Below are 23,761 nucleotides of genomic sequence, written 5' to 3'. Positions count from 1 at the left end.
GACTGAATACTCATCACTAATAGTACGGACGGAACGACCTAGGGGGATGCCCACTGGCACTCATGTTACTACCTAATTGCTCACACAGCGTGGATAGCCTCGCTGCTGATTAGTTCTAGTTATATTAGTTAAGCCAACAAGGTTGAACTCCAAGTGGTGAAAACTCCCGATCTCGCCAACACGGCCGGGCTCTATTAATGCAGAACAATTCCGCGAGCGGAGGGTTTAAAATCATCAGAACGAATATTAAAACTTTCCCAGGACTCGCACTATTTAAACGCCCGGATACAACAAACAAAATTTTGAGAAACCGGCAGCCTAGCGCTATCCGTATCGCGATGTCTTCATTTTGGTGCACATTGCGTTTGTCTTGGCCTCCGCCAAGTCGCCCCAAATCTCCCAGTGGCAATGATTGTACTTGGAATCCTAAATGACAAGCCCGGTAAAATATGTTTCTACAAAAGTTTGCGGCTGATCGATTTTGTCCACATTGGTTTTGAATTTTTATTTTTCCTTGTCGCTTGTGAGAAGCCTAAACAACACGGCTTCTCCTATGTACCATTTCCAACCATGAACTTATCAAGCTTCACACACGCCCTCAAGTCGACTTTGGAACAAAAACGCACATGGCCCAGACCCTAGTATAGGCTTATACCGCCAAGCGCGGAGAAAGTTCCAAAAACACTCCAAGCCCTTATCCAACTGGCATACCCCTCTAGCACATCATAGCACATCATGACACCTCGCGCTATCGCCATTCCAAGCGCTGCAGCAAGGGTCCTTTCGACGGACAATAAAAAAACCTTTATAAATGGCGATTTACCAACGCTATTATTTCGTGTTCCCCATGTTTTTCTTTCTGTGGCGAGACAGGCGCAAACTTAACCAACACAATCGCATCACAATCGCGTCTTAGAGAGCGAGATGAGCGCAATCGGAGGAAAAACCACCGCGGTTTCCACGGTTGCCGAGACTTCACCGCAGGAACCAAAGAGAAGTTATGGGACTCTAGAACCAGATGGAGAAAGTTCGGACTCGAATAATCCTTTCTTGGACCCTGACGTTGCGGAGTATTGGAGAACGGTCTATGAGAAGGCGCAGTATGAGTGTCGCCATGTCTTTGATCCTGCACTCACTTGGACGGCCGAGGAAGAGAAAGCCATAGTCAGGAAACTTGACTGGAGAATTTGTTTATGGGCTGTATGTTGCGGCTTGACCTCCTTTCCGTGGAAAAGCAGAAGCTAATCGCCTCTTTGCAGTGTATTATGTTCTTTGCGCTGCAGGTTGATCGGGGAAATCTAGTTCAGGCAGTCTCTGATACTCTTCTGACGGATCTGGGGTTGACTACCAATGGTAAGTTCCACCTATTGACGGAGACTTGGATTCATATATGATGAATTGTATGGCGACTTGATATTTGGACACGCATATAAATTCTAATTGCCAATTTCTAGACTACAACTATGGCAACATCGCTTTTCGACTCTCATTTCTGGCCGCAGAACTCCCTTCGCAACTTGTGTCGAAAAAGCTTGGCCCGGACCGCTGGATTCCTATCCAGATGGTACTATGGTCCATTGTGGCCATCACGCAGTGCCAACTGAGCGGTAAAACATCGTTCTTCGTCACGCGGTGTTTGCTGGGTGCTCTAGAGGTGAGTTCAATGAATATGACTTGGATACCGTTTTCTCATCACATTTATAGGGTGGCTTCATCCCCGACATTGTCCTGTGGCTTTCATATTTCTATACTGCCCGAGAACTTCCAGTCCGACTGAGGTACGCGCGTCATGATCACCGAAATGAACCCCAACTAACAATTGATAGCTTCTTCTGGACATCGCTATCAGTCACCACAATTGTAACATCTCTCCTCGCCTTCGCAGTCTTCCACCTCAGTGGCGTACACGGCATGGCCGGCTGGCAATGGCTCTTCCTGATCGAAGGCGTCATCACCCTATCAATCGGTCTTGCTTCATTCTTCATGATGCCAGCCTCGGTCGTCCAAACAAAGACCTGGTTCCGACCAAACGGCTGGTTCAGCGATCGCGAAGTCGCGATTGTAGCAAATCGAGTCCTACGCGACGATCCGTCCAAGGGTGACATGCACAATCGACAAGCCATCACTCCGACGAGACTCTGGAGCGCGATCAAGGATTACCACATGTGGCCTATTTACCTCATTGGCGTGGTGGCTTATATTCCTCAGTCGCCGGTCAATTCTTATATCACGCTTACGCTCCGCTCGGTTGGGTTTGATAAGTTCCAGACTAATCTTCTGACGATCCCGGCGAGTGTGTTCCACATTATCAATCTGCTGATTATTACTTGGGTGGCTAGCCGTCTTAATTCCTGGTCATTAGTCGCCATGTTTCAAGGTCTTTGGACCCTGCCTTGTTTGATTGCTTTGCGGGTTTGGCCGGATGTTATTTCCAACGCTTGGGGCACTTATGCTGTGGTCACTGTGCTATTGAGCTATCCTTACTGTCATGGTATGTGAAGATCGGCGCTCCTATCTGATCTGTATCAATACTAATTTCTATAGCGATTGTGGTTGCGTGGGCATCCCGAAACTCGAACAACGTCGGCAATCGTTCTGTCTCCGCGGCCCTTTATAATGTATGTACTTATGCCAGATTCAGTTCCCTGAAACCACACATATGCTAATATAATACACCAACTACAGATGGCAGTTCAAGCCGGAGATGTGGCCGCCTACTTCGTCTACCGCGATGACGACAAACCCAAGTATCGGCGAGGAAATACCTCCCTCATCGCAATCAACGTTCTTGCCATTGCGCTTTTCCTCGGAGCAAAGGCGTACTACGTCTTTGAGAACGGAAGAAGGGAGAAAATCTGGAATCAAATGTCGGAGGAGGAACGGAATGAGTATATCAAGAATACCGATATCCAGGGAAGCAAGCGGTTGGACTTTAGATTCGCTCATTGAGTACCGTGACCTAGGTACAATCTGGAATAAGATGGCAGGTGCGATTAAAGTTGTCAACAATCAAAAGTAGATAAACACGTACCTGGGTAGTGTAGCGCGTAACTTCCTTCCCTGTAACCCGGTAGCTACCCGCCGTATATGCGCTTCTGCCCTTGACTTCAACTCTCTCTCCTATTTTCTCTTCCAACACCATCATGTCAAACCTCCTCCACGCCGTGCGCGGTCTGTGGGCCCGCCAGCCCCAACCATCCTCTGCCCCGCCAGCAGCAGCAGGGGCGTGGCCGCTTGGCCCGCCGAGTATGTACTCATTCTGATCATGTTTTTTGAACATGATGTAGGATGTCAGCTAATATATCCCGCATATAGGCACCTCGAGCTTGCCGAGTGTGTGAGGCCGCGGGGTCCGGCAGCCCCAGGGCCGATGGAACGGCTGTGGGAAGGGGAGGAGAAGAGAAGGAGAAGGATACGCGGTATGGAAAAGACAGAAATCTCGCTTCACATACCAAACCACTCATATCCCCTCGTCCACACTACTACGTACACTCCGTCGTGGCTTTTGGATTATTGCTTCAGACCAGAACCCTATTTTATCCTAGGTGTATAACTCGAGGAATGCATGGTTCTACCACTATTTGAAGTTTTGAGCGAGCCGCTGCGATAGGGGAATAGCTTAGATTATCAGAGGTTCCGGCTCTTGTGTTGTATCATGAATTAAATCTTGTCTCCAAATCGAAGGTTTCTGCTACTCCCGGAGCCGTTCTGAGCCACTGGCACCGAATCTGTTGTCTACCTCAACTTCCTGTCCGCTTCGAAATTGCGTTTGACCAGGGACGCAAATTCATCGTCGTTGAGTACCCGAAGTCCTGTAGCCGCCATTCCTTTCCCCACACCCATAGCTACTCTATGGGCTTCGAGAGTTCCCGCTGCATCTCTGAATTCCTCCGTATGAAGTCCAACGCCAGGAGCCGTTGGAATACTGAAATTTCCATGGAAAGAAGGTACTTCATAAGTGACATTCCCTGTGTAGATTCGTTAGCGGTAGTCTCGAAAATTCCTCGAGTAGTGTGATGGGTACCCATATCGGTGCTGAATGCACTGAGAACTTTGTCCTCCAAATTGCAAACAAAGTTCCGCTCCCATTTCCGCATGGCATCGGCGAACTCTGTACAAAGTCCTTCATTCGGTCGAATATCCATATAAGGGGCCATTCTGTGAGACGCGATCAGTATGTATTTCAGTAGGATGAAATTGCTGATGATCGAATCCAGCATTGTGTTCACTCACGCCACGCTCAGCTCCATGGTACATCCCGTCGCTGTAGCTGCTCCCTTGAAACAATTTTCCACGCGAGCCTTGAGGGCATTCATCTGCGCCGCCGTTTCCGATCGCACGTTGCATCGAATCCGACTCCTCTCCGGAATAACATTGTGCGCAGTACCCCCTTCCGGCATAATGACGTTTATACGATCGCTCGGCCTGATATGTTGTCTCAACAGACCGATCGCCGTATAGGACAACGTCGCAGCATCCAGCGCGTTAATCCCTTCCCAAGGCGTCGCCGCAGCATGGGAAGGTTTTCCAATGAACGTGGCATTCACCCCACAGGCCGACAGACAAGTACCGTAGGAAATCCCAGCGATCTCCGGTCGAGAGTGATCAACCGGCGGCGTAGGATGAATCATCAATGCAGCATCAACATTCGAAAAAGCACCTGCCTCAATCAATTTCAATTTCCCACCACCTCCCTCCTCGGCAGGACACCCGAGTAATTGGACTCGACCAGAGGAAGAAGATTCCTTCATCGCGGCAACAGTTCCCAGGAAAGCCGCGATGGATGACACCGCGATCAAATTGTGGCCACAACCATGCCCGATCTGAGGCAAGGCATCGTATTCCGCGCAGAACGTCACGATTCGCCCTCCTTGTCCGTATTCCGCGAGAAATGCGGTCTGCAAGCCGAACGCTTTTTTGGACACTCCAAATCCTCGCTTTTCGAGAAAATCAACAATGACGTCATGGGCTTGGAACTCCTCGTAGCACGTTTCGGGATTACTATGAATCTATCGAGGGTCAGAAATGATTGGAAAAGTGGTTCGCTGACTTCTATTGATTTAGCTTTGATCTTTGAATCGTACCTTTGAGTTGATGACGCGGAGGTCTGCTTCATGCCCGTCCACCGCATCGGATATCTGCTGCGCGGCGGTGCTGAGAGAGCCGAGTTTCGATGTGGTCTCCATGACGAGTTCAATCCGCTTGAATGTTGAAAGCTAAGATTTCCTAGAGTTGGCTCGAGCTCGGTGCGTGAAGTTGGAGTTCTGAGGTAGGGTCGATCGATATTGTAATGGAGCTGGAATCGGCTCTTGTGATTGCGGTCCCTGAACAATGGATCGAGATAAATACCAGGAAACAAGTAACAAGCTTTCAAGTTCACTCAAACAAGGCTTAGAACGCTAAAAAATGGACTCAGAATTCTGGAGTATGAGATAGCTAAGTGTTAATGTATTGAGCTGGGAGAGAAAATCAATGTTGGGTTCAAGTTGATGCGGTGAAGAACGCTGGTCTTCCTTGCCTCATCGGTAGCCGAGCAGGGCCCTGGGCGCCCCCAGCATAAAATGCGGGGCTCAGCGGCAACCTATGAAAAATTCCCCTTGGTATACCCCTTGCGTTGTGGTGAACGATGGGGACAAATTCGGTGAATCTTATATCGAGGAATTTTTGAGGAATCCAAGTCCGCTAGCATCGCATAAGAATATGGACAGCAGGTGCAAAAATTATACAGCCTTGGCGGGAAAATGCAAAGCGACAGTTTCATCCCTCGCAGCTACTATTCGGCAATAGAAATCCATGAATGGCTACCTAGGTACATAGCGGCGAGAACATGAATGCAAATATGAAGCATCGTTGATTGCCACTGCCATTGTAATACAAATATACTGTGGCGAGAATACCATAAAGTCATGTTCAAGAAGTAGAAAAAAAGAGTAAGAATATTCATTGTATTAGATACCAAGACAGCAACCTCCAGCTGTGCGGTCGATGAAATATCAACCAGAATTAGGAAGAGTTACTTTCGAGTGGTAAGTCACAATGTCTCCACCAGGTCTCTATTCCTCGGCGATAGTCTCAGATTTTCGTATACCGATAGATACGTTGTTGCGGAGGGGTGGAGAGGCGGGATTTCGACGCGCCGCCATTGCAGCAGCTTTTCAATAACAAAGAATCGAAGAAAAATAGAAAGCTGAAGGGACTGAAGGAAAAGGATTTGTCGTGCTTGAAGAAGAAGGAGAAGTAAAAGGCAAAGCTTCAAGATATGCTGGTTGGACGGTTTGGTTAATGTTTCGCAACTGTAGAAAATCAAATTGAAAAAAAAATCAAAGGAAAAGAACATTAATCATCGCTTAAGTACAGGAATCAAACAAGGAGATGCTGATAGCAAACTCCTAACGAGATCAGGCACCGCGATTCTGCCGTTGTAGATCTGAGGACCAGAACGGCCACAATGACAGTCACCGCTGAGGATACAGGGGCCATTGTCGCGGATGTAGCCTTAAGAGCAGCAATTGCGTAAGCAGTCACAGCTGGGGCATTGTCCGGAAGGTCAGAGTACCTCCGATTGCTGCCGGGTCTGAAAGTGTTGTGTGGAAAGGAGACGGGCGAAAAGCAGTGCCACCATTGATGGACCGGAAGGCATACCCAAGTCTATTACGACAGCAACTTCGGTGTGCACAACGCTAAACTTGATCGGTGATATGTCCTAATCAAGACATAGAGCAAATAGTATGCACGAGGGTCTTCTTACCGCGCGTCAGGTGCGACGAAGCGCAGGAAACTCCGAGTCGAAGGTTTGACTCAAGGGCATCTTGCCACGATTGTCAGTCTCGAAACTTGAAAATTCTCACGAATAAATGATTGGAGTCTTCATGGCTTGATTGCCATAACGTGAAATGAGGGATGTTTACAGGAGGTGCCTTGGAATGGGAAATCAGCTGCTTATATAGTGTAGATTGGAGATTCACGGCAGGAGCGACCCTACCTGAAGGCATCTAGATCAACCCGTTCCGTTTCGCTGATTGGCGGGTTGATTCCCTGGTTTACCTACCTTCCTAGGTAATCCTCGATGGATTCTAAAGACTGAGTCAGCCAGGCTCATCATACCACCATAGAAGATCCCACAATGTTCACTCCATCTCCCCCAGTAGAATTCACGTTCCCCATAATCACCCCAGTGTTACTCCCAACCGATCCAATTTTAACATCTCCCTGATGAACTGTGTTGCGCTGCGTCATTCACCACTCAATTAGTAATAAATTCGCGAAATACAATCTGAGGTAAGCAAGAAACATCGATCATACCTGTTTCAACCGTTCCCGCCTCACTTTCTTAGCATCAGCAGTCTGCTGACCCCTCTGTTGCACCGGAATAACGCCCAACAACTCCTTCGCATACGCAGCGGCAGTAGCAGCAGCATACGCTTGCCAACGTTTGCTCTTATGCGAATCGGCATAATCGCAAATTCCTCTCACAACTAAGCAAGGAAACTGATCCATCAGCCCCGCAGCTTCCATCTCAAAGCACAGCACGCCCTCTAGCTGACGAGCAATGGAATCCCTCGTTACTGCATCACGCATAACTTGATTTCCCGACGCAATCAGTCCATAATGAACTCGTGGACCGGGAGACCCCCTTTGCGGACGGGGGACATGGCGACTCTTCTCGCACTTAGGATGACATTCTTCCGCGCTTCCTCCAACATGCGGATACAAGGGGTCGAAGAGAAAATCATACTGCGGGCCGGGAGACGCAAAGGCAGGGAATCGCGCTTGCATTTGGGCTAAATGCACGGGGATGGTCGACTGGCCGAGGAGATGGTCGGATTCAAGCGTCGCCAGCGCGGCTAATAGCTCGGCGGGAGGTTTATTTAGACATCCGGTGCGGTGAGAACGACCGCTTGTCAGAGTCTTGCCGTAGTCGTACTGGATCACGCCGCCGTTTGTGCCGGTGGGTTTGCTGACCACTATATCTCCTAGGCGGATATCGGTGGTGCTAGGGTGGGGAACGCCGCCGGCGATGCCGACCATCAGGCTGTAGCGTAGACCTGCGAAGGTGGAGGTGAGATGAGTTGCAACAATAGCGGCAGAGGTGGTGCCGTAAACACCAGCAGGAAGGCAGGCGATGGCGATGTTGTGGCCGCAGATGGCGCCCAGGGTGTAGAGGTTGTGATCGTTGGGGCTGGCGGGGAGTCGGGGATGCAGCTCGTCAAGGGCTGCCTTTGCGGCGGCCATCTCCAGGGGGAGGGCGCAGATCCAACCAATGGTGTAGTCGGAGTGGGTGAAGGTCATGTTGTTGACATCAAGATACTATACTAGCAGTTAGGTGGTGGTGGTGGTCAAGGACTCGTAGAAGACCGGCGGGATGAGGGGAAATATAAGAAGTGGGACCTGAATAAACAGGGTGCTTCTCACAATACTAATCTATGCTATGCAAACTTGGAAGCGGAACTACTGATCTTCAAATTCCTAGATTTATCCATTTTCTTGATATTATTTACATCTTGTAGTTACAGGGTGGGACTTTCCAGATACTCCCTAGCCAATTGTTCCACCAGATCTTCGAAGGAATTCTCCTGCTCCATAATTACAGAATCATTATCCTCTAATTCAACCACCCGGGAAACCCCCCCCTATCCACCAAGTTCTCGACTGTAGATGTGAAGGGAGCTTGTGCCTGTACTTCTACCTTATCGACAGAGGCATCCGCGGAAATAGAGTCCTCGAAGTCCGCGACTTTCAACACAGGAACGATCTGCACCTCTTCCTCTTGCAAGGTGATCTCACTCTGAGTATCCTCGAGTCTACTTGTCCTTGACATTTGCTCGGGATCAGAATGTTGACGCCGAGACTTGGGTTCCTTGGAATTGATATACCCTGGAAAATCCCGATTAGCATATAACCCTGACTCTTTAAGTCACGAAAGTACTGACCAACAACTTTCGCTGTTGTGCTGGTAACATTGCCCATGGCGAGTCCACTGTTCGTATCCATTTTGAGGTCTGTGTGTCCTTGATAAACCACACGGACCTGCTCCTTTTCTCCATTCTGCGAGGGGGATTCCTGTTCTTCCCATATCTTGTGCTCGGAGTATTCACTTCCTGGCTTGGCCCAGAGCTTCTGCGACGGAGCAAGGGGAGATAGAACGTGTTCGGCGGATGCATTGTCTCGGGAAGTTGCGAAATGAGAGTAGCTACTGGGCGAGGTGTTTGATTGATGATCTTGCTCATCACTCGAGACATCATTGTGATCTTCTGATAAATTGTAAGCCTTGGGTTGCACATCTTCCTTCCACATTGGTTACTTACCACTTCCATACTCCACAGTACTATCCAAAGTACCCGCATCATGCTTAGTAGCACTAAATGACCCATTGACGAAATCAGTACCGAGATATCGCTGCATACTGCTATCGTTCTGCAATAGAGAAGTCTTTTATGTTAACATTGAACTCTCTACCCTAGGGGTTAGAAACCTACTACGTGAGTTTCTGGCTGTCTGTAGGCGGAGCCCATTTCATTCCGCGAAAGCTGAACCTCAGCTGGCAGTCTGGCGATTTGCAAAACCGAGGGAACAGAATTCTTTGGGGATTCGCATTTGCCAGAGACACCCGGTGTCTTAGCGCTGATAGTTGGTATTTCATCATGACTCAGGCGAGGAAGAGACATGAGCCGGTGGCCACGATACTTTGTCTTATGCACCTTTTCCTCTTTGGCTCTATGACGATCAGTAAGAAAGCGGCTTTCACCCACCAGGCCGGTCTTCACGGGGTGAATTGATTGCCGTCGTTGATGGTACAAAGCCGAAGTATACGCGGAGAAATTCGAAGTCTGGATTCCACGGAGTGAGGAAACAGATGGCACCGGTATTAACGGCACTTCTAATACCTTTGGGGTAAATTCTTTAGACTTGCCCAAGGTACCGATATGCTCTCTCAGCGATAAAATCGGCATGAAATGATACTGCTTAGAGATCCTCGGTTCTGTATTAGGTCTCCGACTTACCAGCCAATGGTAAATAATACCACTCGGGAAAGCCACTATGGAGAGCAAAAGCTCCACTCTGGGATGATATGCATAAATTGTGGCAATCAATATTAAAACAAACAACGCCATTAAAATCTTGCCCGAGAAGCGATTCAGATTCCACCGGCTTTCAGAGCAGTGCACTGATGATATAGGCTCGCGATGCTGGTCGATGAAACGGTCCAGAAATTTCAGCAAAGTGGTTAAATCTCCATTCTGTGGATCCAGACGCACGGCCTCCTGAGCATGCTCCAAAGCGCAGCTCAAGTCCTGCAGTTGCCCAGTGCGGTGGTATCGCTGGGTCAGGACATACCCGGAGTTGATCAAACAAGTCACCCTTTCGACGGTGTTTTCAGTCGGAAACTTGACGGCCTTGACCAATGTGGAAATCGAGTCATCCAAATCTTCCCTGTGGTCAGTGAGACGATACTGTGTCCACAGGTATACGCCTAGGTTGTTGAAAATGATCACAGGGGCGGTTCGCGCGCACTGGGTCGCGATATCGATCGACCTGCGCGTAATTGATATGGCCTCTTGCAGGTCTTGAAAATCGCCTCGACAATCGTACAGACTGGCACGGATGGCTCCCAGGGTGCCTAACACGTCGGCTAGGTTGGAATCTTCCCACGAAAGCGAGTCGACCGCCTGCAGGCTATAATACAGCGCCTGGTGCAAGTCATCCTCCTGGCTTGCGGATCGGTAGCGTCGCCAAAGACCGTTGCCGAGATTGTTCAGGAGGGTAGTTGTGAGGGGATGGTCGGCGGAGGAGATACTGAGCGCTAGTCGTGTCGCCCAAATCGCCTCGTCCAGATCGGCCTTTCGCTTCGTTTTGTGATATCTCTCGGCGTGGATATCGCCGAGAGAGGCAAATATCAACACCAGGCTAGGCTTGTAACCAGGCTGGAGCGACCCCATACTCAAGAGTGGTCTCCTACATGGTGGAGAATGTGTGGAAGAAGGCGATGGCCCCTCATCTTTGAAGACTTCTTGTCGAATGCTCAGCCCCCACCTGCACTAGCCACTTGATATTTAGCGCCGAGCTGAACTGCAATGAGCGCCCACTCACACGTCACCCCCTCTTGGCCCCTCTCACCGCGAATCATACGGCGGCGTGACGCGCGCGAATGCTTGTCGACCATACAGCGGCCGAATTACCCACATATCTTTTTATCCTCACCAGTCTCCCGTTCTGTCTGCCTTCTCTCGGAGCTTGGGAATCATGGCCCGACTTCGAGGAATTGAAGCCGATCAGTCTACGCTAAGTGCCAACCCCTGGGAAGAAGAACTGCGAGAGCGAGAAGGGGGAGAGGAAGAAGAAGAAGAAAGAAAAGAAGAGAAAGAAAAACAGATTCCAGCAAGCCAGCGGATCCCCTCGTCAAAGCGCAGCACCCTCGATACTCCTAATCCACCGACCCAGAAAGGGCTGGCGCTGATATTCGGCAAAGTCGACCACCAGATCGACCAACTGGACAAGCAGCTCAGCAATGTCCAGACCGAGCTCCTGAAGACGCGAGCTGTATTAATGTCCCTGGGGAATACGTTCTCCAATCTCAATAAGCCCGAGGCTAGCGAGCGTCTTGAAATAGATGCTTTCACGAATTACCTACGCATCAGTGACCGGTTAAAGGCGATTGCCGAAAAGATTTTCCTGATCTTGCCCAAAAATCCACGCCATCCTCTTCCCACTCGAAAGACTTATAATAATGAGGTCGTGTACGGTGGCTCTAATCTGGGGGGACACGATCCAGAGTCACCTCTTGATGATCCTGCGCCGTATTCAGATGATCTGGAACTGAATTCCCGGCATGAGCCTGGACCCTACAGTGAGCAGACAAGGTTCTCCGAACTCGCATTCGACGTGGGCGATGAGGGCGACGTCTATGAACAGAGTGCCCGCGAATCAAGTGCCTATGCCTCAGATAATTTTTTTGCACCGTCACGTCGCGGCCAAAAACCAACTAAACCATTGCATTCCGAGGGACCGAGATTTATACGCCAATCATCGAGCTTAACATATGACAGAAAACGAGGATCAATTTTGCGAAACAGTCGTACGGTGCATTATGCGCCGACATTCCGCAGCAGCAGCAGCAGCATCACGGCTTCTGGTAGCCTCGTCTATGATAATCTGACTGAGTCATCTCAACTGGAGGACTCGCCTAACAGTATGCATGTTGTCAGAAGTGGATCCCTTGAATCAGCTTCGTCTTCAAGGAGAAGATTTCGATCATCATTCGGTCACCCCGATTCCAATGCTACCGAGCTTGGAGAAAGTTTGGCAAGTTTGGCAAGGGAGGAAAGCCAGGTGGCCTCAGATGAGCCTCGGATCGTGTTGGTGGAGCCCAAGGGTGCGCAGGCGCTCAGCCTCGAGGCGACCTTGCAAGAGGAGCGGACCTTTCTCCTTGAAAAGCTTCATGAAGTGCAAGATCAACTACAAGCTGCACAGAGTATACAGGCGATCGAATCCACATTGGGGAATGGAAACGAAGTCGAGAGCGACAGCATTAAGGGTAATTTATGGACCCGATTGAAACGCAAATTCACAGACCACAGCAACAAGCAAGGCGAACATGATATAGCAAAATAGAAAGAATGTCATATAGGGAACAATCGAAACAACTTGTTCTTTTACACGATCCCCCAACAAAAACAGGACCATCAACAATAATGGTCAGATCCACATTGTTAAAATCACACAATCAGTCCCGCTGTGTTTCATCAATTCTGTCCAGGGTCCATTGGGCGTCTTCTATCAGTCTCCGACGCATAGCACGGGTGGTCTCATCCTCTACATCAATGGAATCGGCGCCCAGAAGCACGTGGTTCAGAATGGTCTCGCTTAATTTCGCATGCTCGAGTTTGCGTCTCTTGGGGTCAGCTGGAAGATTGACAAGATAGCTATTACAAACTGGTAATAGGCTATCTTCGAAGTATGATGAGAGCGCGCGAACTTTCTCCAAGGAAGTGGCGAAGTTCTTGAGATTAGGCACCGGAAGGGCTGTGGGATTCCCACCCTTGCTCCCTTCCAATGTTGCAAATGTTCTTTCGTTGGTCCTCATAGGTTTTATTGAAGTCATGTTGTGGTTTCGCGCAGCGGCTTCAAATTCGGCCCGCCTCCGGCCGGAATCTGGAAGGGGATTGGATCCATACTTGTCGGTAGATCGCTTCATCCTAGAATTTGGATGAACTATTAATGACACCTCGCTTGGTGAGTCTAACTTATCGGACGACTCATCCACCCGTGTATTTCGTGATCTGTCGTATTGTGGACCTCTTGCTCGTGGTGGAGGGGGCTCGCGATCATCACGCTTTCTTCGAGCTTTCGAAAGAACAGCGCCTGTACCTGAATGATCAGAATCAACAGTCACCGCAAAAAGAGATGTTCCATCTTCTGCTTGACGGTTCCTGTTAAGCCTTTCTGGCCATACGCGTAAATCTTCGAATCCCTCAAGCCATTCGCTTTCTCTCTGGGTTTCTAGCTCGGCAGAACGACGATCCGATTTAGGACCGAACAGTGACGGTCCAAATCCTGTCCATGACTCCGGCTGAAGGGGTCTAGGTTCATCACGGAAATCGACTTTAGTGGAATCAACCTGCATTTCATCTCTCGCTTCCCTGTCTCTTGGAATTTCTTGCTGTTTCCTGATTCGTTCTCGAACTGCTTGTTTAACCAGGCCAGGATTGAATGGAGGTATGGTTTCTTCCAGTGTATCCTTCGTATTCCAGTTGTCGAGTGCATTTTCTACCGAATTCTGATCCGCATGAGGGCTTTGGCGCCCGCGGAGAATTGCGGAAATGTTCTTGGTTTCTGCATCCGGGTGTCAGTCAGATATCCAGGAAAAGTGAGTAAACATATGTGTACCAAACCTATCGCCATAGTGACGACTTAGATGGCCTACAGGAGCACGTTAGCTGCGTACAGATGTGTTGTTCACTCCAGCTACAAGACTAACCGACAACGTGAGCCTCCTCACTGTAGATGTTCCCCATGGCGTTGCCCTCATTCTTGTTTATGTCGTTCGAAGTATTGCCTTGGGCCACGGAGTCAAATGGTGAGGCCATTTTCGCAAGCTTGCCGTCGGCCGTGCTGCTGTGCATTTTTTGGTCGAAGAGATCTTTCCCTGGGGCCATATGTGTATGCTCGCTGGATTTTGCCTTGAGTGGGCCGAGTGCAGTGGGTGGACATCCGACAGAGATAGGCACTGAATTTGAGATCGTCTCTTGCTTATGCAAAAATTCTGCTCCTTCGGTGGGGTTAGAAATGTCCTGTTCTGTATTAGTCAAGACGAAACTACTAGAAACTTTTCACTGACAGTCTTCTTAACATTCTCGGTCGTAGGTCTTTGATTTGTAGAAGCGGTTGATATAGGTTGTTTTGTTTGAAAAATCTCATTGACACCTCGCCCTTCTTCAGACGCGACAATCAGAGCTGGTAAAAGTCCATCGTCGCTTTGGGAGTCCTTAATATCATCCCAAGCTTTTGAGTCTGTAAGATGTTTGTGGGGGAGTTGCGTCCGGCGCTCAACATCATTCTCATAGTATTTGGTTCTTGAAGATTGTGGAAAAGCTTGGCTTGGGTGACACAGCCGAGCGCGGGGTGATTTATTGAAACCAAGGTGCAAGGCATCGATATCAACCTGAATGCAGTCCTCGTCGTGGGCTGGAGATCGATTTCTGGCACCCACTCTCAGTTGTTGGTCATATCCCGACTCAAATCGCCTATCATGAATTGATCTTCGTCGGCGTAATCTGCCCTCATTGTGCAGGTCCTCTTCCGAGCCTATAAAGGCAATAGTAGAAGGGATCTCAATCCATGAAGTAGAAAAAAGCGTCGTTGGTGCGAACTTGAAAGAGAACTGATCATATGGCGAAGAGAATATCCTTTGAATCCAAACTGGGACCGAGTGGAATAAAACACTCGTTCTTTCGTCCCTGCTGATGGGCTGGTTATATTTCTGAAAGACCCAGTTGGACATAATTCCACCGAAGAATATAACCAATGGGTAAAATGCTCCGGGATAAGTGAGAGAGAGCACGGGTGACAAAAGAAAACAAAAAAACACCGTCAAAATATTCGGGTATCTCGACTGCGACACCTCTATTCTCTCATCCGTTAGCTGCGCCCTCAGCGCGTGCTGTTCTTTCGCCAGGCCACCCAACTGGACAAGAAGAGCGTCGAGCTCTGGAAACTCCGGTTCGACTTCGGTGACTATGCGGAGCTCAAATAATGCGTTGGCCAGGCTATCCAGCTGCCCCGTGGATTCATACTGCCTTGCCAATAGTCCTGCAAGGGTCGAGCCCACCCCGGCCAGCAGGGACGGGCAATTTGAAAATCCCATTTCAGTCGCATCCAGAGCACTAGCAATAGCGTCGTTGAGGTCTTCTCTTCTCCCGCTATTTTCATAACGCCTCCCCATGACACAGGCGAGATTGTTCAACACGACAGCCGGAGGATCGTCATCGTCTGAGGGGCTCTGAGTCCGAGTCGCAATCTGCAAACTTGAGATAGCATCTTCCAGATCTTGGGTTCTCTTAAAACGGTCATACTGGCTGGCCAGTATATTACCAAGGTAGCGAAAAGAACAGGATGATCTGCGTCGCGATCAGACAAACAGTCTAGTGCCCATCTCGCCAATTGCAGGGCCTCATTCAACGTGGTATCTCTTCCTGTCAGTTTGAATTGTTCCAGTAACAACGCAGCTAGATTTCCCAACGCTGGTCCTAGGATGTCTGACTGGGTTCCTTTGACCAGGGCGACCACTTTGCGCATGGTTGATATGGCATCTTCAAGGTTATGGCTGTCCCTGGTTTGGAGATATTGATGTGCGTGGAGCCTCCCACGGCTTACGAACAAGCCCGCCAGATGGTGATCGACTGGAGGTCGCGGTTTTTGGCGCATTTCTCTGGCTGGTAAACATCCCCACGGACTGGAATGGTTTATACAAGAATCCGAGATTCGCGGCCGATGCGGAAGATGTTCGGGGGGGGAGGACTGCGTTATCACGCTGGCCCTCTTGCTGGGGTGGGGGCGGAAGATTGACGAGCTGAAGGTATGCGGGCGCTAACTGGCACGAGAAGTTCATTGGTAGTGCCGGTAGGCTTAGCCCGCCGTTTAGACTAACTTACTATAGTTTAGTCTACAAAACTGTACCATTTGATTCGCCCTTTTCACATCCCTTTTTTCCGCGTAGAGGGTTGACTGCGGCGACACAACAATGCAGCCAAGTGAGAAAAAATGCTGATCTGCTCTACTTTAGTGAAGATGCCCAGGTGGCACTATAATGGTGAAAAGGGAATCATCTGGTAAATTGAACCGCATATCATATCTCACGACGGAAGGACGGAAGGTCGGCCTAGAGGAGCTAGTACTCAAGTGCCGAATAGGTTACGAATCGGTCAGAATCAATAAGAGCGTTTGGTGGTCTATAATATTACTAGTACTACTACTAGTAGTAGTAGTAACATTCTAGGATGTAAGTGTGACGGGGAATCTTTAGAGTGGTTAAGATAAAATATTTCCTAATACTATTGGAATCTATACACGGGAAGAAAGTAGATACTACTAGTACGTGAATATAGTATACGACACCCAGTTCCTGGTATTCCCAGGGGCAATATGCCTGGGCATCTCCATAAATTACTACTAGTACTACTAGTAGTAGTGAACAGGGCTTGACTGGCACTACTATCGTAGATCTTCCGATATTTAGCCTGTCCCTCCGGAAGCCCCGCAGTCCATGGATGCTAAAGCCCGAAACGCTCAGCAATCAAGTTCGAAGAGTTCGGCAGACTGTCTATAGCAGAGCGATTGATCTGTTCGATGGATTGGAACCCAGCTTCCTCCATTAGAATATCAAACTCCGCTAACAAGCTCTTCAAGACGTGGCGAACACCTAAGTGAAATGGGACCATTAGACAATCAACCATTATTTACAGGGTCTGGTGAAACTTACCATGCTCACCGGCAATACTCAACCCCCAAATCCACATTCGACCGATAAAGACGAACTTGGCCCCCAGCGCAATAGCTTTGAAAATATCGGCAGCACTTCGTACACCCGAGTCGAACATAATCTGTGGAGACATTTCTCGTGAGCAAGAAAAGTTTGCAATGGCAATGGCGAATGGAAGAACGTACGTAAATCTTGTCGCCCACGGCATCGACAATTTTCTCGAGGGCATCGAGGCTCGCGATAGCACCATCCACTTGACGACCGGCATGGTTCGTGACAACAATCCCATCGATACCCCTGCAACTCCGTTAGCGACATGGATCAAACAACAACAACCATCCAGATCGAAAGACACTCACATCTCAACACATTTCTGGGCAGCTTCCACGCTCTGAATTCCTTTCAAGCAAAATGGTCTTCCGCCACTAATCCGTTTCCATTGCTGCATCGTCCATTGGACTTTGTCCCAAGTATGAGCGCGCCCATGCCAAATATTCTCATCAATCCATTTGGCACCAGCCTCCTTCGGGTTTTTCTTCGGATCAATCCCCGCTTCTTCCAGCCTTCTCAGAAATACCGGATCATTCAAGGCAATATCTCCAGCTCCGTGGTCGTGGTAGAATGCATAGTTCCCGGTGAAAACGTCATTGTGTCGCCACCCCAACGACCAAGTATCAGTAGTCAACATGCAAGCATCGAACCCCGAATCCCAGGCGCGCTGCAGCATAGAGATACACTGCTCGTCATCGTGACTTTGGTAGAGTTGGAAAAATCGGGGACCGTTGCCGTTGGCTTTTCCCACGTCTTCGATGCTGTAGCTGCCGGCGGAAGAAAGGGAGTATGGTAGGTTCAGCTCCTCGGCGACTTTCGCGACAGACAGTTCACCGGTTGGATGGTAGATCCTGTTGATTCCGATCGGTGCGAACCCTAACGGGGCAGATACTTTGTGTCCGAAGATCTCGGTGGCCGTGTCTCTGATATTGGTGTCCACTAGCGTTCGTGGGATGATTCGGTGGCGGTAGAATGCTTGACGGTTGGCTAGGTGTGTCCAGGAAAGTCCTGCATTGCACGAGGAATAGTACCTAGAGTCGTTGTTAATGAGAGGTTCATTCACATGTCACAAAAGAGGGTTTTTGGGTCATTGAGAAAACTTACCATCCTGCGAGGGAGAGCTTCTCCTTTGCTAGCTTTTCAAGTTCGGCCGGATCTATGAGTCGAGCAACAAGAGTTAGTCTGAAACCTGGTGGTCGAAATCGAAGCCATGGAGTGAAAGTGTATACCTGTGTTGAAAAGAGGATATTCGCCATTATTGGTGTTCCAAAAGGCGTCACGCCGGTAGAGTGACCATTGCGGAGTGGTTCGGGCCTTGATGTTTGGGTTGTTTGGGTCTGACATGTTGATCTGATCTTCAAGTTTCTCTGGCACCTCCCAAAGTTCTCTGCACAGAATCTGACGATATTTATATGAGAAGCGAGCTGTATGAGTTTCGGATTCTCGTCCGAGAAATAGGTCACACTATCCGGAATTGACAGAGGCCGCAATGTTGGTTCGTGATTCACGGCTCCAGTTTTAATGGCCAATAGGGGACCCCAAACTTACCCAGTCGCCACATGTTTGTATGCTTAAACTACAGGTAGAGCTTCTTGACTTCCGTTTGCGGTTTTGAGGCCGGGAAATCAAGTAACGAGAAACATTTGTCTCTAAAATCCAGTTTCTAGAATTCCAAGCTAGTGACGAGAGAATCAGATTTCACCGCTTGTTTCTTTTACTTATGTTCTTCTGACACTAATAGGCAATGAAAGCTTTTTGAATGCGATCTCCTGGTGGGCTTACTTCTCGGCCGACTAAGTGTTATCACATCGAAATGGGAGAGCTGGTGATCACCGTGGGGCACGAAAGTGGACCCGGAGCTTGTATCTTTCAACTTCCAGCTTGTTACACGACTGTCTGATGCCCGATATACTAAGTTTCAGTGAAGCCTCCAAGTGGGAGTGATGCATCTTCATATGCTGCCCAAGTTCCCTTACATCCCTGAGGCTCAAATATCCGTCTCCATGTGGCTAAGCGCCGCGCAATTCCTGACGCGTCTATTGGATGCGAACAAGAATTTGGGGGCCGGGCGGGGTGTCAGAGCTGACCAGATGCTTCGATATGATCTTCGCCTTATCAACAGGCCATCCGAGGGACTTCCTTGGGCAAACTCACCATAATTTGATTGTCAACGATGTCCGACCCCCGGAAATATACCGTGGGCTGGATCTGTGCAGTTGCGACCGAGTATGTCGCCGCTCAGGAGTTTCTGGACGAGGAGCATGATGGCCCAGAGCATCTGCCGCCTCCGGTCAGGAATGACTACGCACTTGGCAAGATGGGGAGGCACAATGTTGTGATCGCTACGCTACCTATGGGAGAATATGGCATTGCCTCTGCGGCACGAGTGGCAGAGGAGATGCAACATGCTTTCCCAAACATCCGCATCGGGCTGATGGTCGGCATCGGTGGTGGTGTTCCAACTAGACATGATATCCGCCTTGGTGATGTCGTGGTTAGTATACCTCTGAATGGATTGGGTGGAGTGCTTCAGTACGATTTCGGGAAGACTGAACAGAATAAGAAGTTTCAGCGCACGGGATTCTTGGATCAGCCACCTACTGTCCTCCGAACTGCGGTTGGTGGGCTTAAGGTCCAATATGAGCGCAAGGGTCATCGTTTGGAGGAGGCGGTCGAGGATGTTCTTATAAGGAACCGAAGGCTACGATCAAAATACAAGCGGCCTGATCCAGTGAACGATCGGCTTTATCGAAGCGACCACACCGGCGAGGATTCATCTTTCTTGATTCGGAGAGAAGAACGCGACGATGATGTTGACAATCCGATGATACACTATGGTCTGATTGCCTCGGCCAATCAGCTTATGAAGGATGCTACTGTTAGAGACAAGTTGGCGGAGGAACTGGATGTTCTATGCTTCGAAATGGAAGCAGCAGGGCTGATGAACAATTTTCCTTGTCTTGTCATCCGTGGAATCTGTGACTATTCCGATTCACACAAGAATAAGGACTGGCAGGGCTATGCAGCAATGGTTGCAGCGGCATATGCGAAAGACCTCCTATCCCGAATCGTCCCATCACAAGTCGAAGCAGAAACAAAGATGTCGGAACTTCAAAGCACTGGTCAGTAAAGACCTCGGGACTTGAGATATAGTACATATGTACTTCGTGGAGACTGATCAGGTAATAGTCAATGCGAATCTGGAAGAAACAAAGGTTATCTCATCTGGTGTCTCAGAGCTGCGTGAAAGTGAAGAAGATCATGCTCTCCGTGCTATTGCCGCGTGGCTTACGCCAATCAACTATGCGGTCCAGCAAAGTGACTTTATCAACCGTCGACAAAAGGAAACCGGAACATGGTTTCTGGCATCGGATGAATTCCAAGCATGGTTGACTCAACCAGAGAAATATCCCACCCTCTTTTGCCCGGGTATCCCAGGTGCAGGCAAGACAATGATTTCATCAATCACGATATCCCATCTTCAAAATCATTTCCATCAGAGCACGCAGGTTGGAATCGCCTACATATTCTGCAATTTCAGTCAACAAGACATTCTTCAGAATCCAACCGCGCTTATTGCGAGTCTCGTCAGGCAGCTTTCCAAAGGAGAGCACGCTGAGCCACTAAGGGAGCTTTTCAAAACTCACGATAAGAAGAACACATATCCATCCCACATGGACCTCTTCCAAGTTCTTGTTACTGTTGTATCTTCGTATTCCAGGGTTTTTATTCTCGTCGATGCACTGGACGAGTTCCACGCTCTTCAAGGCCGTGAGTCGTTCTTGCGGGATCTCTTCGCACTTCAACAGAAGGTTGATATGCATATGAGCATTTTTGCAACATCGCGATACGGCGAAACCATCGAATCATTCTTCAGGGGGTGCTCAAGGCGCGTTATACGTGCAAATGAGGCTGATGTGCGGATGTTTCTGGATGGTAAATTGCATGGATTTCAACCATGGGTATCAAATAACTTTGCTCTCAAGAACGACATCAAAACGAAGCTGTCAGAAGCTGCTGACGGAATGTGAGTAATCTCATTTTGTTGATACGTCATTTTCTCTGCTAAATTAAGCAGGTTTCTTCTTGCCAAGCTATACATCGACGCCTTGCTCTGCGAAACGACTCCAAAGGGTATCAAGACCATTCTCACTGAGTTAGAAAACATCTCAAAGAGCTCAGCGGATGGGGAAGAGAGAAAGAGGCGAGCTCTTGATCATGCTTACGAAGCTGCCATGCGACGAATTCAAAGCCAACCGTCGGGACACTATGAGCTTGCTAAGAGAGTGCTTTCATGGATAGTTTGTGCTAAGCAGGACCTCAGTCCACTGCAGCTCCAACATGCCGTTGCCATCGAAATCAATAGTCGGACGCTGGACGAAGACAACATTGCTGATATTGGTCTCTCTATCTCCGTCTGTGCCGGCCTAATGACTATTCACAAGGAAAGCAACGTTGTCAAGCCGGTACATTACACAACGCAAGAATACTTTGAGCGAACCTGGCAAGATTGGTTCCCGGACTCCTATGTCTACCTGACAAAGGCCTGCATCACATACATATCACTCCAAGTTTTCGATAGCGGGGAGTGTGCTTCAAAGGACGATCTAAGGGATCGATATGAAGATTATCCCTTCTATCAATATTCAGGGCAGCACTGGGGATCTTATGCCAAGGATACATCCATGGAAACAGATCCGCTTGTTTTGGATCTTCTTCAAAGTACGACACGTCTCGCGGCAATCACCCAAGCCTTTCAAGTTGTTTTCTATGAAATGGATTACTCTACTGGATATACAACGGAGATGAATGGACTGCATGTTGCCGCCCACTTTGGCTTATATGAGTCATTGTCAATTCTTCTCGGTGGCACCTTGGATATCGACTCAAAAGATCGAATTCATCACAGGTCTTCACTTTTCTGGGCGGCAAATCACAAGGAAGTCGTGAATTTATTACTTGACAGTGGAGCCGATATCGAGTTTCAAGATCGACGTCAGCTGACACCGTTGATCCACGCTGCCGGAAAGGGACATAAGTCGGTAGTCCAACTACTCATTGATAGGGGAGCGAATATAAACAGCGAAAATAGTTTCCACGATACGCCTTTGACAAGCGCGATAACACAAAGACATGAGGACGTGGCGATGCTTCTTGTCAACTCAGAGGTTGACTTTCAGAGTAAGACGGGTCATGAAAGTTCTCTCAACTCAGCGGTCCGCTATGGTCTGGAAGGGTTAGTACGACTGATTCTCACTAAGGGGGTAGACGTTAACTCAAAAAATGGGTCGGGAGAGACCCCCCTCTTCGCCGCTATACGATACCAACGCAAATCTCTAGTAGAGCTTCTTCTTCACCGTGCGGCAGATGTCAATTCGAAGTCTAATTCTGGATGCACCCCGCTATTCCAGGCAATCATGTACGAGGAGGATCTGAGTGTTCTTAGACTCCTTCTTCAACATGGAGCGGATACCAATCCTGAATATGACGACTCAAATTTATTGGAATTTGCAATTTGGCACGGAAGGACTGACGTGGTACGGCTATTTCTTCATGAGGGGATTTGCCTTGATTCACCGGGACGTGCTTTGGCAAACGCTGCAGAGGCTGGTCATGTTGAGCCGGTGAAACTCCTTCTCGACGCCGGAACTGACATTGAATCACGAAGCACCTATAACAAGACCTGGGATGAAGCTGCCAATATGTTCACTATGAGAACGAGCTTTAACCAAACCGCACTGTCATTAGCCGCCCGGAACGGGCGTCAAGATGTGGTCAGGTTGCTCCTGGATCGAGGCGCTGACATTGAATCAAAGAATACTTATGGGTTCAATCCTCTCTGTCTAGCCGTTCTAAACGGAGATGAAAGTATGGCAAGGCTGCTTCTTAGCGGGGGAGCTCAAATTGAATCAAGGGCTGGTTCTAGTCAGACCCCTTTGCTCCTAGCGGCTTCACAAGGATTCGAAGAAATCGTAGAGTTACTTCTTTCATTGAATGCTCAGGTTGAAGCCCGAGACATTCATGGGTTCACGCCACTCATTCTTGCTGCAACAGAGGGTCATTACTTTGTGGTACAGTTAATTCTTGAGCATGGTGCCAGAGTCAACGCGAGGGCAAACGAGGGACAAACAGCACTACTCCAGGCCATCGCCAGAAGCCACGTGGATGTGGTGGGTTTGCTTTTGAAGAGAGGAGCCAATCTGAAAATGAATGGCCTTCAAAAAAAGAGTTTCCCCTCTCGGATTGGCACTTGAGAAGGGAAAGAAGCCAATTGTATCTTTGATACGGAAGAAACTTTCTGAAATATCTTCGTCAACTGATACCGGCTCTGAGTCAGGGTCGGAGAATCCCGCAAGTACTTCTCTGTTAAAAACTGGCACAAGTTTGGGGTCCTCCTCGAAAAATACTTCACAGACCTCTTTGAGCCGTTCAAGTCAAGGACCGGGAGGTTCAAAGAGCGGCATGGCTTTAGTACTAGCAGATCCAAATTCGGATACTGACTCTTCTGCGGCGTATGAGAAGCGAGGATTAATACAAGCACCAAGGCGACATGCATCGAATTTTTTGGACCCCAATCTGCATGTGAAATCTCCAAGACCAGCTTCATACTCACATTCTAGGCAGGAATCTGCAGGTACACATTCTAGCAGTACAAGACCAAGGCGGCGGCGGCGAAGGCGACATGACAAAGAAACGGGCGTGGGCGAACGGTCCAACTCAATCCATTCAGACGGA

General features: G+C 48.9%; 10 protein-coding genes across 10 annotated transcripts; 3 read left to right on the top strand and 7 right to left on the bottom strand.

Moving 5' to 3' along the window:
• Nucleotides 1-924: 924 nt before the first annotated feature.
• N7533_013618 (pantothenate transporter) lies at nt 925-2,949 on the top strand (the record flags this gene model as incomplete). Its single annotated transcript, XM_057110268.1, has 7 exons — nt 925-1,200; nt 1,260-1,353; nt 1,455-1,654; nt 1,705-1,778; nt 1,827-2,491; nt 2,545-2,618; nt 2,686-2,949. The coding sequence occupies 7 exons, from the start codon at nt 925-927 to the stop codon at nt 2,947-2,949; spliced, it is 1,647 nt and encodes a 548-aa protein (XP_056952970.1).
• Nucleotides 2,950-3,735: 786 nt separating this feature from the next.
• Nucleotides 3,736-5,186, bottom strand: N7533_013617 (M20 family metallopeptidase; the record flags this gene model as incomplete). The annotated part of the gene is made up of 4 exons (XM_057110267.1): nt 3,736-3,968; nt 4,025-4,158; nt 4,234-5,009; nt 5,085-5,186. The coding sequence occupies 4 exons, from the start codon at nt 5,184-5,186 to the stop codon at nt 3,736-3,738; spliced, it is 1,245 nt and encodes a 414-aa protein (XP_056952969.1).
• Nucleotides 5,187-7,296: 2,110 nt separating this feature from the next.
• Nucleotides 7,297-8,289, bottom strand: N7533_013616 (5'-methylthioadenosine/S-adenosylhomocysteine nucleosidase family protein; the record flags this gene model as incomplete). The annotated part of the gene is made up of 1 exon (XM_057110266.1): nt 7,297-8,289. One exon carries the CDS (start codon nt 8,287-8,289, stop codon nt 7,297-7,299), a length of 993 nt encoding a protein of 330 aa, XP_056952968.1.
• A 313-nt stretch (nt 8,290-8,602) lies between these two features.
• On the bottom strand, nt 8,603-9,294 carry N7533_013615 (uncharacterized protein; the record flags this gene model as incomplete). The annotated part of the gene is made up of 2 exons (XM_057110265.1): nt 8,603-8,874; nt 8,931-9,294. The coding sequence occupies 2 exons, from the start codon at nt 9,292-9,294 to the stop codon at nt 8,603-8,605; spliced, it is 636 nt and encodes a 211-aa protein (XP_056952967.1).
• A 170-nt stretch (nt 9,295-9,464) lies between these two features.
• On the bottom strand, nt 9,465-10,937 carry N7533_013614 (tetratricopeptide repeat protein; the record flags this gene model as incomplete). The annotated part of the gene is made up of 1 exon (XM_057110264.1): nt 9,465-10,937. One exon carries the CDS (start codon nt 10,935-10,937, stop codon nt 9,465-9,467), a length of 1,473 nt encoding a protein of 490 aa, XP_056952966.1.
• A 304-nt stretch (nt 10,938-11,241) lies between these two features.
• On the top strand, nt 11,242-12,609 carry N7533_013613 (uncharacterized protein; the record flags this gene model as incomplete). Its single annotated transcript, XM_057110263.1, has 1 exon — nt 11,242-12,609. One exon carries the CDS (start codon nt 11,242-11,244, stop codon nt 12,607-12,609), a length of 1,368 nt encoding a protein of 455 aa, XP_056952965.1.
• Nucleotides 12,610-12,721: 112 nt separating this feature from the next.
• N7533_013612 (uncharacterized protein) lies at nt 12,722-14,120 on the bottom strand (the record flags this gene model as incomplete). The annotated part of the gene is made up of 2 exons (XM_057110262.1): nt 12,722-13,830; nt 13,976-14,120. The coding sequence occupies 2 exons, from the start codon at nt 14,118-14,120 to the stop codon at nt 12,722-12,724; spliced, it is 1,254 nt and encodes a 417-aa protein (XP_056952964.1).
• Nucleotides 14,121-14,302: 182 nt separating this feature from the next.
• Nucleotides 14,303-15,439, bottom strand: N7533_013611 (uncharacterized protein; the record flags this gene model as incomplete). Its single annotated transcript, XM_057110261.1, has 1 exon — nt 14,303-15,439. The coding sequence occupies one exon, from the start codon at nt 15,437-15,439 to the stop codon at nt 14,303-14,305; it is 1,137 nt and encodes a 378-aa protein (XP_056952963.1).
• A 1,327-nt stretch (nt 15,440-16,766) lies between these two features.
• On the bottom strand, nt 16,767-18,370 carry N7533_013610 (uncharacterized protein; the record flags this gene model as incomplete). The annotated part of the gene is made up of 6 exons (XM_057110260.1): nt 16,767-16,915; nt 16,976-17,096; nt 17,161-17,272; nt 17,335-18,057; nt 18,131-18,182; nt 18,256-18,370. 6 exons carry the CDS (start codon nt 18,368-18,370, stop codon nt 16,767-16,769), a joined length of 1,272 nt encoding a protein of 423 aa, XP_056952962.1.
• An 829-nt stretch (nt 18,371-19,199) lies between these two features.
• N7533_013609 (uncharacterized protein) lies at nt 19,200-23,280 on the top strand (the record flags this gene model as incomplete). Its single annotated transcript, XM_057110259.1, has 3 exons — nt 19,200-20,148; nt 20,216-21,053; nt 21,105-23,280. The coding sequence occupies 3 exons, from the start codon at nt 19,200-19,202 to the stop codon at nt 23,278-23,280; spliced, it is 3,963 nt and encodes a 1,320-aa protein (XP_056952961.1).
• Nucleotides 23,281-23,761: the final 481 nt, after the last annotated feature.

This window comes from Penicillium manginii (assembly GCF_028828005.1).
Source record: "Penicillium manginii strain IBT 31320 chromosome Unknown utg000011l:1.0-1395921.0:1.0-1396616.0, whole genome shotgun sequence".
Classification (NCBI taxonomy): Eukaryota; Fungi; Ascomycota; class Eurotiomycetes; order Eurotiales; family Aspergillaceae; genus Penicillium; species Penicillium manginii.
This window is presented reverse-complemented; position numbering and strand designations above follow the sequence as displayed.